Source organism: Stigmatopora nigra, chromosome 13 (assembly GCF_051989575.1).
Source record: "Stigmatopora nigra isolate UIUO_SnigA chromosome 13, RoL_Snig_1.1, whole genome shotgun sequence".
NCBI lineage: Eukaryota > Metazoa > Chordata > Actinopteri > Syngnathiformes > Syngnathidae > Stigmatopora > Stigmatopora nigra.
Genome location: NC_135520.1, coordinates 571,015 through 588,397, shown reverse-complemented (window position 1 = coordinate 588,397; position 17,383 = coordinate 571,015). Strand labels below are relative to the sequence as shown.

General features: G+C 40.7%; 2 protein-coding genes and 1 long non-coding RNA gene across 4 annotated transcripts; 1 reads left to right on the top strand and 2 right to left on the bottom strand.

Moving 5' to 3' along the window:
* Positions 1-6,007: 6,007 nt before the first annotated feature.
* LOC144205989 (uncharacterized) lies at positions 6,008-10,540 on the bottom strand. 2 transcript variants are annotated; one of them, XM_077730648.1, is made up of 9 exons: positions 9,399-10,540; positions 8,281-8,698; positions 8,151-8,206; positions 7,493-7,561; positions 7,232-7,415; positions 7,043-7,150; positions 6,698-6,746; positions 6,435-6,626; positions 6,008-6,360 (listed from the first exon to the last, which is right to left on the bottom strand). In XM_077730648.1, exons 2-8 carry the CDS (start codon positions 8,662-8,664, stop codon positions 6,475-6,477), a joined length of 1,002 nt encoding a protein of 333 aa, XP_077586774.1. In that variant the 5' UTR covers positions 8,665-8,698; positions 9,399-10,540; the 3' UTR covers positions 6,008-6,360; positions 6,435-6,474. The 2 variants fall into 2 exon arrangements, with proteins under 2 accessions (XP_077586774.1, XP_077586773.1); XM_077730647.1 differs by having other exon boundaries at positions 6,445-6,626; positions 9,399-10,539.
* On the top strand, positions 9,327-17,371 carry LOC144205993 (uncharacterized). The gene is made up of 4 exons (XR_013328256.1): positions 9,327-9,504; positions 14,037-14,250; positions 16,782-16,908; positions 17,229-17,371. It is a non-coding gene; the product is annotated as an uncharacterized LOC144205993 (long non-coding RNA).
* Positions 11,050-14,509, bottom strand: slc2a1c (solute carrier family 2 member 1c). Its single transcript, XM_077730645.1, has 10 exons — positions 14,436-14,509; positions 14,140-14,238; positions 13,902-14,062; positions 13,392-13,632; positions 13,156-13,318; positions 12,846-13,030; positions 12,270-12,371; positions 12,076-12,177; positions 11,711-11,914; positions 11,050-11,635 (listed from the first exon to the last, which is right to left on the bottom strand). The coding sequence occupies exons 1-10, from the start codon at positions 14,448-14,450 to the stop codon at positions 11,456-11,458; spliced, it is 1,452 nt and encodes a 483-aa protein (XP_077586771.1). The 5' UTR covers positions 14,451-14,509; the 3' UTR covers positions 11,050-11,455.
* Positions 17,372-17,383: the final 12 nt, after the last annotated feature.

Here is a 17,383-nt window from a genome sequence, read left to right as displayed (position 1 = left end):
AAGGCTTTTTTTCGTTAAAAAACGACATAGTATAGTAAGGCTTTTTATCGCAAAAAATGACATAGTATAGTAAGGCTTTTTTATTGCGAAAAACGACATACTATAGTAAGGCTTTTTTATCGCCAAAAACGACATACTATAGTAAGGCTTTTTTATCGCAAAAAACGACATAGTATAGTAAGGCTTTTTTATGTTCAAAAACGACATACTATAGTAAGGCTTTTTTATCGCCAAAAACGACATACTATAGTAAGGCTTTTTTATCGCCAAAAACGACATACTATAGTAAGGCTTTTTTATCGCAAAAAACGACATAGTATAGTAAGGCTTTTTTATGTTCAAAAACGACATACTATAGTAAGGCTTTTTTATCGCCAAAAACGACATAGTATAGTAAGGCTTTTTTATCGCCAAAAACGACATACTATAGTAAGGCTTTTTTATCGCCAAAAACGACATACTATAGTAAGGCTTTTTTATCGCCAAAAACGACATACTATAGTAAGGCTTTTTTATCGCCAAAAACGACATACTATAGTAAGGCTTTTTTATCGCCAAAAACGACATACTATAGTAAGGCTTTTTTTCGTTAAAAAACGACATAGTATAGTAAGGCTTTTTATCGCAAAAAATGACATAGTATAGTAAGGCTTTTTTATTGCGAAAAACGACATACTATAGTAAGGCTTTTTTATCGCCAAAAACGACATACTATAGTAAGGCTTTTTTATCGCAAAAAACGACATAGTATAGTAAGGCTTTTTTATGTTCAAAAACGACATACTATAGTAAGGCTTTTTTATCGCCAAAAACGACATACTATAGTAAGGCTTTTTTATCGCCAAAAACGACATACTATAGTAAGGCTTTTTTATCGCAAAAAACGACATAGTATAGTAAGGCTTTTTTATGTTCAAAAACGACATACTATAGTAAGGCTTTTTTATCGCAAAAAACGACATAGTATAGTAAGGCTTTTTTATCGCCAAAAACGACATACTATAGTAAGGCTTTTTTATCGCCAAAAACGACATACTATAGTAAGGCTTTTTTATCGCCAAAAACGACATAGTATAGTAAGGCTTTTTTCTTCAAAAAAACAACATAGTATAGTAAGGCTTTTTTATCGCCAAAAACGACATACTATAGTAAGGCTTTTTTATCGCCAAAAACGACATACTATAGTAAGGCTTTTTTATCGCCAAAAACGACATAGTATAGTAAGGCTTTTTTATCGCAAAAAACGACATAGTATAGTAAGGCTTTTTTATCGCAAAAAACGACATAGTATAGTAAGGCTTTTTTATCGCAAAAAACAACATACTATAGTAAGGCTTTTTTATCGCAAAAAACGACATACTATAGTAAGGCTTTTTTATCGCCAAAAACGACATAGTATAGTAGGCTTTTTTCTTCAAAAAAACAACATAGTATAGTAAGGCTTTTTCTTCAAAAAACGACATAGTATAGCAAGGCTTTTTTCTTCAAAAAAACGACATAGTATAGCAAGGCTTTTTTTCTTCAAAAAAACGACATAGTATAATAAGGCTTTTTTCTTCAAAAAACGACATAGTATAGTAAGGCTTTTTTCTTCAAAAAAAATGACATAGTATAGTAAGGCTTTTTTCGTTAAAAAACGACATAGTATAGTAAGGCTTTTTATCGCAAAAAATGACATAGTATAGTAAGGCTTTTTTATTGCGAAAAACGACATACTATAGTAAGGCTTTTTTATCGCCAAAAACGACATAGTACAGTAAGGCTTTTTTATCGCCAAAAACGACATACTATAGTAAGGCTTTTTTTCGTTAAAAAACGACATAGTATAGTAAGGCTTTTTATCGCAAAAAACGACATACTATAGTAAGGCTTTTTTATCGCCAAAAACGACATACTATAGTAAGGCTTTTTTATCGCCAAAAACGACATAGTATAGTAAGGCTTTTTTATCGTCAAAAACGACATACTATAGTAAGGCTTTTTTATCGCCAAAAACGACATAGTATAGTAAGGCTTTTTTATCGCCAAAAACGACATACTATAGTAAGGCTTTTTTATCGCCAAAAACGACATAGTATAGTAAGGCTTTTTTATCGCCAAAAACGACATACTATAGTAAGACTTTTTCTCACCAAAAACGACATAGTATAGTAAGGCTTTTTTATCGCCAAAAACGACATACTATAGTAAGGCTTTTTTTTATCGCCAAAAACGACATACTATAGTAAGGCTTTTTTATCGCCAAAAACGACATACTATAGTAAGGCTTTTTTTCGTTAAAAAACGACATAGTATAGTAAGGCTTTTTTATCGCCAAAAACGACATACTATAGTAAGGCTTTTTTATCGCAAAAAACGACATAGTATAGTAAGGCTTTTTTATGTTAAAAAACGACATACTATAGTAAGGCTTTTTTATCGCCAAAAACGACATACTATAGTAAGGCTTTTTTATCGCCAAAAACGACATACTATAGTAAGGCTTTTTTTTGTTAAAAAACGACATAGTATAGTAAGGCTTTTTATCGCAAAAAATGACATAGTATAGTAAGGCTTTTTTATTGCGAAAAACGACATATTATAGTAAGGCTTTTTTATCGCCAAAAACGACATACTATAGTAAGGCTTTTTTATCGCAAAAAACGACATACTATAGTAAGGCTTTTTTATCGCCAAAAACGACATACTATAGTAAGGCTTTTTTATCGCCAAAAACGACATAGTATAGTAAGGCTTTTTTCTTCAAAAAAACAACATAGTATAGTAAGGCTTTTTCTTCAAAAAAAAATGACAGTATAGTAAGGCTTTTTCTTCAAAAAACGACAGTATAATAAGGCTTTTTTCTTCAAAAAACGACATAGTATAGTAAGGCTTTTTTCTTCAAAAAAATGACATAGTATAGTAAGGCTTTTTATCGCCAAAAACGACATACTATAGTAAGGCTTTTTTATCGCCAAAAACGACATAGTATAGTAAGGCTTTTTTATCGCCAAAAACGACATACTATAGTAAGACTTTTTCTCACCAAAAACGACATAGTATAGTAAGGCTTTTTTATCGCCAAAAACGACATACTATAGTAAGGCTTTTTTTTATCGCCAAAAACGACATACTATAGTAAGGCTTTTTTATCGCCAAAAACGACATACTATAGTAAGGCTTTTTTATCGCAAAAAAACGACATAGTATATATAGTAAGGCTTTTTTATGTTCAAAAACGACATACTATAGTAAGGCTTTTTTATGTTCAAAAACGACATACTATAGTAAGGCTTTTTTATCGCCAAAATTGACATACTATAGTAAGGCTTTTTTATCGCCAAAAACGACATACTATAGTAAGGCTTTTTTATCGCCAAAAACGACATACTATAGTAAGGCTTTTTTATCGCCAAAAACGACATACTATAGTAAGGCTTTTTTATCGCCAAAAACGACATACTATAGTAAGGCTTTTTTATCGCCAAAACGACATACTATACTATAGTATGTCGTTTTGGCGATAAAAAAGCCTTACTATAGTATGTCGTTTTTGGCGATAAAAAAGCCTTACTATAGTATGTCGTTTTTGGCGATAAAAAAGCCTTACTATAGTATGTCGTTTTTTGCGATAAAAAAGCCTTACTATAGTAACTATAGTAAGGCTTTTTTATCGCAAAAAACGACATAGTATAGTAAGGCTTTTTTATGTTCAAAAACGACATACTATAGTAAGGCTTTTTTATCACCAAAAACAACATACTATAGTAAGGCTTTTTTATCGCCAAAAACGACATACTATAGTAAGCCTTTTTTATCGCCAAAAACGGCATACTATAGTAAGGCTTTTTTATCGCCAAAAACGACATACTATAGTAAGGCTTTTTTATCGCCAAAAACGACATACTATAGTAAGGCTTTTTTATCGCCAAAAACGACATACTATAGTAAGGCTTTTTTATCGCCAAAAACGACATACTATAGTAAGGCTTTTTTATCGCCAAAAACGACATACTATAGTAAGGCTTTTTTTCGTCAAAAAACGACATAGTATAGTAAGGCTTTTTATCGCAAAAAATGACATAGTATAGTAAGGCTTTTTTATTGCGAAAAACGACATACTATAGTAAGGCTTTTTTATCGCCAAAAACGACATACTATAGTAAGGCTTTTTTATCGCAAAAAACGACATAGTATAGTAAGGCTTTTTTATGTTCAAAAACGACATACTATAGTAAGGCTTTTTTATCGCCAAAAACGACATACTATAGTAAGGCTTTTTTATCGCCAAAAACGACATACTATAGTAAGGCTTTTTTATCGCAAAAAACGACATAGTATAGTAAGGCTTTTTTATGTTCAAAAACGACATACTATAGTAAGGCTTTTTTATCGCCAAAAACGACATACTATAGTAAGGCTTTTTTATCGCCAAAAACGACATACTATAGTAAGGCTTTTTTATCGCCAAAAACGACATACTATAGTAAGGCTTTTTTATGTTCAAAAACGACATACTATAGTAAGGCTTTTTTATCGCCAAAAACGACATACTATAGTAAGGCTTTTTTATCGCCAAAAACGACATACTATAGTAAGGCTTTTTTATCGCCAAAAACGACATACTATAGTAAGGCTTTTTTATGTTCAAAAACGACATACTATAGTAAGGCTTTTTTATCGCCAAAAACGACATACTATAGTAAGGCTTTTTTATCGCCAAAAACGACATACTATAGTAAGGCTTTTTTATCGCCAAAAACGACATACTATAGTAAGGCTTTTTTTCGTTAAAAAACGACATGGTATAGTAAGGCTTTTTTATCGCCAAAAACGACATACTATAGTAAGGCTTTTTTATCGCCAAAAACGACATACTATAGTAGGGCTTTTTTATCGCCAAAAACGACATACTATAGTAAGGCTTTTTTTCGTTAAAAAACGACATAGTATAGTAAGGCTTTTTTATCGCCAAAAACGACATACTATAGTAAGGCTTTTTTATCGCCAAAAACGACATACTATAGTAAGGCTTTTTTATCGCAAAAAACGACATAGTATAGTAAGGCTTTTTTATGTTCAAAAACGACATACTATAGTAAGGCTTTTTTATCGCCAAAAACGACATACTATAGTAAGGCTTTTTTTATCGGCAAAAACGACATACTATAGTAAGGTTTTTTTATCGCCAAAAACGACATACTATAGTAAGGCTTTTTTAATCGCAAAAAACGACATAGTATAGTAAGGCTTTTTTATCGCCAAAAACAACATACTATAGTAAGGCTTTTTTATCGCCAAAAACGACATACTATAGTAAGGCTTTTTTATCGCCAAAAACGACATACTATAGTAAGGCTTTTTTATCGCCAAAAACGACATACTATAGTAAGGCTTTTTTTCGTTAAAAAACGACATGGTATAGTAAGGCTTTTTTATCGCCAAAAACGACATACTATAGTAAGGCTTTTTTATCGCCAAAAACGACATACTATAGTAGGGCTTTTTTATCGCCAAAAACGACATACTATAGTAAGGCTTTTTTTCGTTAAAAAACGACATAGTATAGTAAGGCTTTTTTATCGCCAAAAACGACATACTATAGTAAGGCTTTTTTATCGCCAAAAACGACATACTATAGTAAGGCTTTTTTATCGCAAAAAACGACATAGTATAGTAAGGCTTTTTTATGTTCAAAAACGACATACTATAGTAAGGCTTTTTTATCGCCAAAAACGACATACTATAGTAAGGCTTTTTTTATCGGCAAAAACGACATACTATAGTAAGGTTTTTTTATCGCCAAAAACGACATACTATAGTAAGGCTTTTTTAATCGCAAAAAACGACATAGTATAGTAAGGCTTTTTTATCGCCAAAAACAACATACTATAGTAAGGCTTTTTTATCGCCAAAAACGACATACTATAGTAAGGCTTTTTTATCGCCAAAAACGACATAGTATAGTAAGGCTTTTTATCGCAAAAAAAACACATAGTATAGTAAGGACTTTAACCTGGAGACGGCGTGGCAGCTCTCATATCTAGTAAGGCTTTTTAATGACACATCTAAGCTTTCAAAAAATTCATAAAAATTTTCACCTTCTGCCATTGTCTGGGATATGCTCCAGCACCCCCAATGAGACAGCTTCATTCAGTTAACCTATCCATCTGTTGAGTGGCTTCTTTTTATTCATGCATGAATTCCATCTTTCCAACAAGAGGTCGCCATGTTTTTCTCCTGGCGCTGGCGTCCTTCGTGTCCGCCGTCATCGTCCGTCATCGTCCGTCATCGTCCGTCATCGTCCGTCACCGCCCGTCACCGTCCCTAGTCCTCCAGCCGGTGGCGCCACTCGTCGCCGTGCCTTCTGCGTCATGTCCTCTTGATTGTTATTTCAGGAATAATTGGTCAGTGCAATTTGAGCAGAAATTGGTGACACCATATATTGGGGGTACCTCATCTTACCCCGGCCGGGCTACACCATCCCAGGCGCCGTTAACAGCCACGCGTGTGTCCATAGGCTTTCGCGTCTCCCACCATGTTCTTATGGTGGTAGTGACGGGATGACGACGAGGACACCTCGCCCGCCCCCTGGCTCATGGCGGGACAGTGGCGTTCTACGGCCGAGGCCAGGTCCTCTGTTGACTCTTTAGGGGAGGGGCCAAAAAAAGACATGAGTTGGACGGAGCTTACGTGGAATGGCGGCGACGTGATTTACTGGAGTTGCAGGTGGGGTGTCTGCTGCGATCGCGCTTCCTCTTTTTGCCCTGAAACAAAGCAAAACAAAGAGCAGTAACGTTTCCTTAAATCGTTTCGGCCTGGTGGACGCCAAATGGAGGTTCACGTTCTACGGAAGCCGAGGCCAGTTCAAAATTTGGCGCCCGCTGATAAGATTGCACCCTAGGCGTTGGCCCGCCTTGCCTGGAGAAAGAACCGGCCTTGAAAATGACCACCATATAGTAAGGCTTTTTTAAGAAGACGTAGTATAGTAAGATTTTTTTTTCCGTTTGACTATGGGCTGTTCTGAAATGTAAAATCTCCCGTTCCTAGTCCTACTTCTTACATAGTTTTCCGTGCAGGACCAATCGGGATGCTGCAGGCCGTGCAGGATTTTGTGCTCTTCGGCTTGCTGGTAGTACTTGGCCTGCAGCTTCTTGGGCATCGACTTCCACTGTGGAAATGGAAACAAGTCAGTCAGACCTCTGGTGGACGGAGCCCGGCGTTCCCGCTGGGTTTAAAAAAAAATAATTACCATCCTTCCCAGGATTTTATTGACCACGGCCGAGTTGGTGATGTTAAACTGGGCCACCACGTTGGGGCTCTGCTCTTTGCGGAACAGCATGAAGGCGTTGGGCGGTTTCTTCACGTACGGACGATCCGAATCTGGCAACCCCAGGCCGTAACAGTGGCTGCTGCTGTTGCCGTCGCTGCTGTCGCTACCAACACAAACGTGTGCTTGGTAAGAGTACTGCACATTCCCATCTATATATATATATTGTTTTTCTATACTTACATGCTCAATAAGGGATCTGGTGTAGTTTCAATGGTGTCAGATGACGCTCCACACGTCGCTTCATCTTTACTGTACAAAAACACACTCACGCTCTAGATCACATGTGTCAAAGTGGCGGCCCGGGGGCCAAACTTGGCCCGCCGCCTCATTTTGTACGGCCCGGGAAAGTCAATCATGAGTGCCGACTTTCTGTTTTACAATCAAATTCAAATGAAAAGTATAGATGTATATTACATTTCCTGATTTTGAAGCAACAGAGTCTGACACCCTTGTTCTAGACTTTAAAATGGAAACTTTCTCAGTAAACCTATAACCTAATTGTTTCCTACACTGTAGAAATGGCAACAAATGAGTTATAAAATGGACCACAATCCACAAAACCACACTTTGGTGTCCAAACTAGTCAAAATACAGAATGACACCAATAGTGTATACACAAAATTTGATAAAAAGCAAAGAGCCACATGCGGCTCGACAGCGACGTGTTCGCCACCCCTGCTATTCAACCTATATATGTATTTTTTTGAAACTTCCCAAACTGTTTTTCCCACCAACTCATCCATTATAGAAGAACAATAATTTAGAAGTATATCCAAAATGTTGTTTTTGACAGACTTTTCCCTTGCGATTTGACAATGAAATGAAATTTGTCACTTACAGACGGAGAGGCTCGTTCAGACCGTCGTGCAATGGCATCCCCATGGCGTTGTCCTCCTAAGAAGAAAAAAAAAACGGCATACCACGACATGAAGCCATTCCACGCTACGTTTTAACTCAAAATGACTTACCTGGTCTCGGGGATTGACGGATCCCGGCTGGCCACCCAGGTAGTCTGGCAACCAGAAATCGTCCAGAACGTTGGCCAGTTCATCCTCCACGTCCGGGGACTCTCCTTCCATCGGCGGCTGCCCCCCGCTGGCCACGGGCAGCAGGTCCATCACCACTTGGGGCTCGGCGACGGGAGGAGTCGTGGGTATAGCTTGGGGCTCTTCTTTGAGGACTGGGGGGTCCGGCGTTGGCCCGGCGGCGGTGGTGGTGGCGGCGGTGGTGGCGGTGGTGGCAGTGGCGGGCGAGGTGCCCCACAGGATGGTGTCAGCCGACTTCAAAATATTGTCCAGCATCTTGTCCCACTTGACGTCCTCGTCGGTGGGAATCGTCTGAAGCTTCTCCATGCTCTTCAATCCCGACGGCCGGCTCAAAAGCTCCCTTGACGGCACATCCAACATGGAAATTATCAATCACGTTCATCGCCAGGTGACATTTTGTCAGCATATTTACGCGTGTCTTATTTTTGAAAAGGTTTAAAATTCCCAATTTAGATCTTTTTTGATGGTCCAGAGATGCTCCATTGACGCCATTTATCACAGAATAGTGGGTTACATTTTATAACAGTCGAAAAAGTGATTTGAGTGAAATTGAAAAGTTAACCATAAATAACAGACTTTGGGGGAGTAAAGGGTTATTTAAGAATACTAATTCAGAGTGGGATTAGTAATATTTAATTTTATTCATATGATTTACTATATTATTACCAAAAAGTCTAATAAAAAAAAATCTGAATCACAACACGACTAGCTGATTATAATATTAATAATCCAATATGAATGAGAATTTGGGGTGATGTGAACCACTATCCAACTTGTTAAAATATGATGATCCAACCATTGAATATTGTAATAGGAAATAATTCTAAATTAAATGGAGCATGACAATAGAACAATCCTACAAACTACTTTGTTTCAAAAAATCTGATATGCATGACAAATTAACAGCATCCAGCAAGCTTTAGTTTAGGACTTGGTACTAGTCTTGTTGTTACAGAACCGACCTCTAGTGGATGTCCTACCTAATTGGTCATTACACTGCACCTGCGGTGTAGGAAATGTGCTCGGTTCGGGCAACTCACCGGCTTGGCTGTCGTCAACGTCCCCAAACTTGTCTTTTGGTTGCTGTTCTTCTTTCTGGACTCGCTCGGGGAAAGGAAGGAATCTCCAAGTCCACACAGAAACGTGGTAGGACAAAATGAACTCGAAAAGTCTCTTTTAAAAGGCATCAAAGCGCTTGTGTTATGGCACCCCCCACCTTAAGGTTCAAAGAGTGCATTTCAATTCGATTCAATTATTTGGAGATATTTACATAACCGTCGCTCCAGATTAAAAAAAACCGTTGGGTCTTCTAAAAGACTTGCTATATGTTCATTTAGTGAAGAAAGGGAGCGCAAAGTTACCAAGTTTAAACGAGTAACGCCAGCTAGCTAGCTATAGCTTCCGTGCTAACGCGCCGCCATCCCCCGAATGTATTTTAGGCAAACCGATTGACTTTACGTAAATTTTCTTTATGTCAACTTGTTCCTTCTGAAATCATCTTTTAGCCGACTGCGGTCTATTTGTGTCCTCGGTAGTCTGAATTAGTTGGCTTGAATAACAATTCCGCAAGGCTATGACATTTCCCCTCTCAAATAAAACATTACTTTTAAAGTGAAAATATTCGTTTAAACAGGTAGTTTCGTGGTCAAATACTATTTTATTTTTAAAACCACTGACAACATTAATCTCAGATACACTGTAAATCGTTATAGCTTGAGAGTATGCCTATTTTAATAGTTTACCTGTTGTGGCGGCCATTTTGGCTCCAGTGTCAATAACGCCACAAATACTCTGTACACGTCATATGGCAATTATTTTTTCACCTCTAAACCTACTCGATACACGGTACGCCATTACGGCAATTGTCCAAATTCTTTTCCAAATTGAGGTTACACAGTCCCCTTTCACCTCTTACAAGGACACTTTTGTCTTGTTTCGACGCTGCATAGTTTTGAGCCGACATGGCGTTCGTCCATTTTCCACGTAGCGAGTTGACGCGACGTTTCCACATTGTTGTTGTCCAATAAACAAACAGTTATATATATCCTGTTTTTCGGAATCGTATTTCCTTTTGAGATTATAGTATGGATACATAACAACGAGAGACTAGCTCAAATGCATGCTTCTTACGTTTGATAACGTTTCTCTTTTAAGACGCACGAAATAACAAACGTAAAAAAGAGTGACAACATTGGACGTCGCTACATGAAACGAATGACGCAACACGCCGTCAAAGACGTTCTTTTTACTTTTATTTTATTTTTTATGGTAAAGTACAGTACAGTAATGGCGGTTGTTCTTTTGAACTAGGGGGAATAAAAGAGGAACGAAATATGTTACTTTTATATATTACTAATATGGAGAATATGAGTGAATATTTAAGATAGTGTTCAATTATAGGGTCAAATTAAGTGTAAGGTCGTAAAGTCGTTAAAATAAATCCTTTAAATATTCTAAGCTGTGGGAAGAAAATTCTGGTAAAACATGACATTTAAAAAAATATATAGTATTTTAAATCTATAAATAATTTCTTTCACGTTCAAGGTTAAAAAATGAATTTGGTTTTGCAATTTGCTTCCATACTTTGACATTATTATGTATACGCAAATAGCTAACACTTTCATTGTATATCGTTAAATACCATTTAGATCATTTAAAAATGTTTTTAACAACTATTTTCTATCCGTTATCGTCACTCCCGTGTCATGACTAAATATTCCAATAGGGGCGCTGCAGTCCAATAGCCCAACAAAAGTATTGCCAGCAGATGGGTTATTTAATAACACTTAAATTATTTATCATGCATTTAAAACAATAAGAAAGAAGGAATTAATTTAAATCTTAAAAATGTTATAATTTAAAAAAATGGTAAAAATCAATTCATTTCTTCAATGTATGTATTCTTTTTTTTTTTTAGATGTTTTAGATGTCTGATAAAAAGGTTCCCAACCTCTCCACTAGGTAGCGGTGTCCGTCCTCTGTTCAAAATTTTGGAGTCTTCAATAAGTTTGTTGGAGCACCTCGTCTTTTTTGGGGGGGTTCGTTTGGCTTCCAGGTTTTGGGGGTCGTCCACTGCCAAAAACGTCAAAAGTTCTGTTTAGGAGAAAGTGTTGAAACCATTCTTGTTGTGCAACGGGAGGTTTTCCGCCCCCCGGAACTCCTCGGCGATCTCCTCGAACGTGCGACCTTTGGTCTCGGGGAATCGAAACCAGGTAAAGGCGAAGCCCACCACAGCCGTCACCGTGAAGAGGAGGTAGGAGTAGCCGCCCAGGACTTTCTACCGGCGGGAGAAAAATAAATGGCCCAAAATAAGCAACGGGGAGACAGAAAGAGACGAGCTTCCTTAGCTTACCAATAAGGGAGGAAAGATCAGCGCCAGGAGGAATTTTCCCCCCCAGTTGAGCATGCTGGCCAAGGCCATGGCGATGGACCTGCCGGGCTGGTCGAAGAGCTCGCCGGCGACGAACCAGGAGATGGGGCCCGGCCCCACCTCGTAGGCCGAGATCAGGCAGAAGACCAGCAAGACCTGCAAGCTCCCCAGCTCGGGAACCAGGTGCTGAGTGCACAAAAGCGGGCAAGGTCAAACCTCCCTTCCATTGCATGTTCTCGCCAGGATTTTTCCAGGTACTCTGGTTTCCTCCTGCGCCCCCAAAACATGCATGCTGGGCTAGGCTTAGCCAGGCCACACCCCCGAAGGACAAAGAGTTTGAAACTCACCACCACGGAATCCACCACCGTCATCAGAAGGTTGCACAGGGCGATGAAAATAAAGCCGATCAAGAGAAGTCGTCTCCTTCCAGCTTTTTCCATCAGGAAGAACTGACCGTACCCCCCAAAAAAGATGGATTAGATCAATTTTAGGAGTCATTCTTTTTGAGGTGAAGGTGAAAAGCAAATGTTGCAGACTCAACTGCCACCAACGTGAAGATGACGTTGACGGCCCCGACTCCCAAGGTCAGGTACTTGGCCTCCTCAAATTTGGTCTGGAACATTCTGGTGGAATAATTGATGATCTGCAAGACAGGAAGGGATTTAGGCTTTCAAAATAAAGGCGGTAGCCGTGTGTACTTGACCACTCAGGAGATTATTTTTCATCTGATAATCATGGAAGAAAAATAAAATGACTTTTTAAAAACTTTTCTAGCGTGTTATTTCTTTTTATCAAGGAGTAGTTTTATTTTTTAGGTATAAGTATAAATTAAAAGTTTTCATACCAATTTGTCAGGGTTGCTAAAAACAGTCTTTACTTTCACCCATTTTTTTAACAGTCAAACTTGTTTTGCACTTGCGTTTGTTTTAAATTAATACGTTTTCTTGTATTTACTTAACATTACAATATATTACAAATGAATCCTAAACTGGGCGTCGGCCTCGTAGTTCTGGGTTCGATCCCAAATCGGTCCTATTGTGTGGAATTTGCATCTCGTCCTGTGGTTTTTTTCTCCAGGTGCTCAACACAAAAAAAAAATGCTGGTTTTAGTGCTTACCGCGTTAAATCCCGATAGCTGGCTGCCCAGGTTGATGCAGAAGACGATGACGATTGGCTGCCTGTAGCTCCGCTTGGTGAAAAACTCGCAGACGCCCACGGACAGTTTGGCGTGAGCCGCCTCCCCTTTGATCTCCTCCAGTTCCACCAGCACCCTCTCCGGACTCCCCCGTAGTCGCAGCAAGGCTGCCAAACGGTCACATTGCAATTAGACCGGATGATTGGACGCCAAGGTTCAAACCGGCCTTTTGTCAGGCCAAACCAGGAGTAACAGATTGGGTTGAGCTTTGGAATCCGGGACGAGGTCTTACCGGCGTCGGCTTTGCTCTCCTGACCCTTGTTGATGAGCAGGTACCGAGGACTCTCGGGGCAGAACGGCATGACCAAGTACTGCGCCAGGGCCGGGACCAGGGACAGGGACAACATCACGGACCACAGTTTCTCCGTTCCCAGCATGGTCTCCAGTCCGGACACCTGTAAACGAAAATGGGGGGAGGGGCCCCGTCAGATCCGTGTCCCGTCGTCCACCGTCTCCGCCGGTCCTCACCATCCCCAGCAAGATCCCAGAGGCGAAGGCCACCTGGTTGAGGGTGGCAAAGGCGCCCCTCAGTAAGGTGGGCGACACCTCTTGAATGTAGAGCGGATTGAGGCTCATGACCAGCCCGCAGAAGAGACCGAAGAGCAGCCGGCCCAGGATCAGCGCTTCGAAGGCCTCCATGGTCTTGGAGGCCACCATCAGGCCCGCCCCCAACACGGACAAGCAGTTGACGATCAGGATGGAGTTGCGCCTAAACACAGGGGAGGACCGGACCGGACCAGTTAGAATTTTCGAGTCAAAACGTTTTTGTTCATTTAAAAGTCATAATATATGAAAATGTGTCTTTCTTTTAGTCATTTCACCACTTTTAGAGTACAAAAAAAGTCTTTGAACGGTGTTGACAACATCAGATAAAATCATTTAGACTTTCAGTAGGGTGAGAATACAGACACAGAAAAAGACATTTTAGACATCCATAAATCGGTCTAAAATAAATAAATCAATGAATGTAATGCTCACCGTCCAAAAGAGTCGGCCAGGTATTTGACGCCCAGGCAGCCCAGCAAGGCGCCCAAGTCCTTGATGCTGACCGAGACGGACCACAACATGGTGAGGCTGTGTTCTGACATGGTCTGGTTATGTCTGTCCTTCCAGGTCTGGTTGAAGAACTCTTCCATGATCTGAAAAAGCGTCGGACCGCCGTCATTCCCGCTTCGCCCGGACGGACGGACGGACGGATGGAAGCGGGCCGGCTCACCTTGGCCGGGGCGTTGACGTTCCCCGTGTGGTAGCCCACCTGCAGCGAACCCAAAATGGCCGCCGCCACCGAGGTCAACAGCCAGGCCGTCAGGTGGCACTGCAACGCACGGTAAGAGAAGCGTGAGCGCGCCGTCCGTCCGTCCGACCATACGTACGTACGCATTCCGAGAGGTCAGAGTCAAGTATTTTCGCACGCCGCTAACAAGTTCAGGCGGATCCGCGCCATGCCCGTGTTAGCCTTGCGCTCTTCACGTGTCTCTCTAAGGGTGGGGGGGCGGTATAGAGAAGACAAACCTCCTGCGTGGCCATTTGTCAGCGTCAGATACACTTTGTCTTTCCTCCCAAGGCTGCCGATGCATTTAGTGGCTGCTGAAGACAAACACAATAAACTGAATTTGACCTATTTTTTTTTATAAGCCCCACCTTGTACTAAAATCATTCAAATTAATATATTTATATATAAACTTATTCATGACCGATTTATTTGTCCAAATTGTCTTTTGCTGTGTCTGTAGTCTCACCCTCTTGCTACTGCCACAATGCGACAAATGAATAAAGTCATCTAATATAATCTCTGATATAATGTTGAAAATTTGAAGAATCAAAACCATCTTGAATGTTTTCCTTCAAAATTAATGTCGTTTTATAACTAAGCCTCATAACATAAACAGATGACAATAAATAGCACTAGCTTGAAAAGGTCATTTTAAATCCCGAGTGTCGACCCACATCCCAAACAGAAACCCCGCCATGATCCTAAAACTCCGACCCAAGTTTCTGAGGCCAAAACCCTCATTTGAAACCTCCATCAAGAAACAAAAACCTCTTGTCCTTCCTTAAAAATCCCTTAATCGACTCATCCCGTGGACCAAAATCAGCAATTCTGACGGAAGACCTACCTTAATGATGGAGCTGGATCACCTGTAAGCGGATCCCATCCCGGTCCCGGTGCGATGGGACGGCAAATACGTCCTGGTCTGCAAGCACACTTTTAGAAAAACACACCTACCCGACCAGTTTGCCCACAAATCCAGTCACACGTACTCGCTGAATTTGTGGAGCGTGTGATAAAAAAATTGCAGCCGTGGGCCTCAAACAGACAACCCCGCCCTCCCGCCAACCTTTTGGCTTTAAGGGGTCTACGATCCCGGCGACAACACGTGCTAGCGGTTTGCTATCGCCGCGCAAATGCCACCAACAAGATTATTTACGGCGCCTCCTTCGAGGAAAGAAATGTGCTGACAACAGAATGAGCGGAATGAATTCATGGGAGGCGGGTGCTAATTAGCCCAGGACCACTGACGTTTTCAAAGCCCGCTCGACAACCCGGAGAAAAGCCGAGAAATCGCAATGCCGAGAAAAAGGGGATGAAAGAAGAAGCTCCCAGGACGTCTGCTTTGCTTCTCGGGGAACTGGACCGAGTACACGCACGGCTACAAGCGCTAATGCAAAGTTTCCCGGAAAAGCGGCCAATGCGGATGAAGGCAGAAGTCAACGCTTGTTATGATCAACTGTGGGACTTCTCCTTTTAAAAATGAGACATTTTGGGAGGACATTTTCTATAAAAAAAAATGCAAAGTGTGTACGCCACCTGCGCCAGCCCACGGCCTGTCTGGAAGATGAACTTTGACCTGGCGCCGGGCGGGCCCCGTGAACTGGGCGACCCCTGGGCGGCTTCCAACCCGCACTAAATGTGCTGTTAATGTCCCTTTTGCAATTACTACTCTTCACGGCACCCCAGGTGCTTTTTAAGCGTTTCAATGCGCACGACAGACCAACACAGCTGACAGTAACAAAATTTTTGCAGAAGACAAAAAGATGCAACTAAAACACAAAATGAAGATTTGACCTGATTGACTCATTAACGGAATTCCACTTGACGTGCACCAGACTGTAGGGAAACAAAGACAATGCGGTTAAATTAAGCATAATCTTGCATAAAATGTGAAATAACTCATTAAGTGCGCTGCCAACTTACCTACGGATGACAAACTAGACCCACATCCTGGTTGTACTGCTCACCTGACCTCCTTTTTCAATTTGTTTACATGCAGGCAACACAATGAGCAGTCTAGAAATCAATTTCAAGGTCCAAATTCTTTTATACGTCAAATTCAACCGTTTTAAGGGTGAGGCTTATATGCAGATACGGCTAATATGCGTGAAATTGTCATTTTTAGGGATAAACAATTTTTCAGCTCTCCGTTGGATCTAAAAGCGTCCATTCTTTTGAAAGCTCCAATTTGATTCTGTCCAAGTAGTTTGAAAAATGTTTCCAAAATGTCGTCAGACTTGGAAAGCAAACAGCTACGCATTAGCATTAGCTGGCGTCCGAGTCCTGTGGCCAATCCAAATTCGATAAATAAAGTGGACTTGACGCGGGGTCGCCGGCTCCCCATTCCGGGCCCAGTCCGTCATCGGCCAATGGCCGGCGCCGCGTTCAACGAGCCACATGTGGCGCATTGGACAGATGGAGCGCAGCTGGCGTCCCACTTTGGACCGACCGCACCCCTCGCCGTCCCACAGAACACAGCGCGTCTTTGTCGGCGAGGGTGGGGGGGGGGGGGGGGGGGCGCCTTGGCGGATGGAAGCCATTAACCTTGATTGTAAGATTGTACCATTTTTTGAATTGCCTTTCAGCTTCAAAGGCAAAAGGCGGAATTGTGGAAGAATGACGGGACTGGATTTTCCGGCTCAACTTTTCAAGATGAAAATGGGGCCTGCCACATCCAAAATGGCCGCTTGGAAAAGACAAGCATCTTTTTAGGTAGGACTTCTTCACACTTGTTTTTTTTTGAAGAACTGTTTAGAATAGGTGTTTCAGCCACAAGCTATTTTTGCTAACATATTTTATCGCATATTTGTCCAAATTTGTCGCTCGAAAAAATAATTGAATGGAGGGTATGGATTATATGTTACTCTTTCAAAATAGAGAAAAGAAAAACAGATAAAAGGCTATCTATGAATGAAATGTAAGGGGAAAAAAATGTATCTCGCATAAAACGGGGTAAAATGCGGCTAATATGCTAGGAAATAGGCTAATTGGGGTCACCTGATGTAACTAACTTGTTCCGTTTGTGTCCACAGATGACAGACATTTGGGACTTTGCCAGGGAAACTAAAGTGGTCTCCCGTCCCTGACCAATCTTGTCTTCGGGAAAAAGACGTTCTATGAATTAGCGCTGATTGCGATGGGCTGGAAACACTCGGCGGACCGAGATCACGTTAAGGCTCCAAAAGGT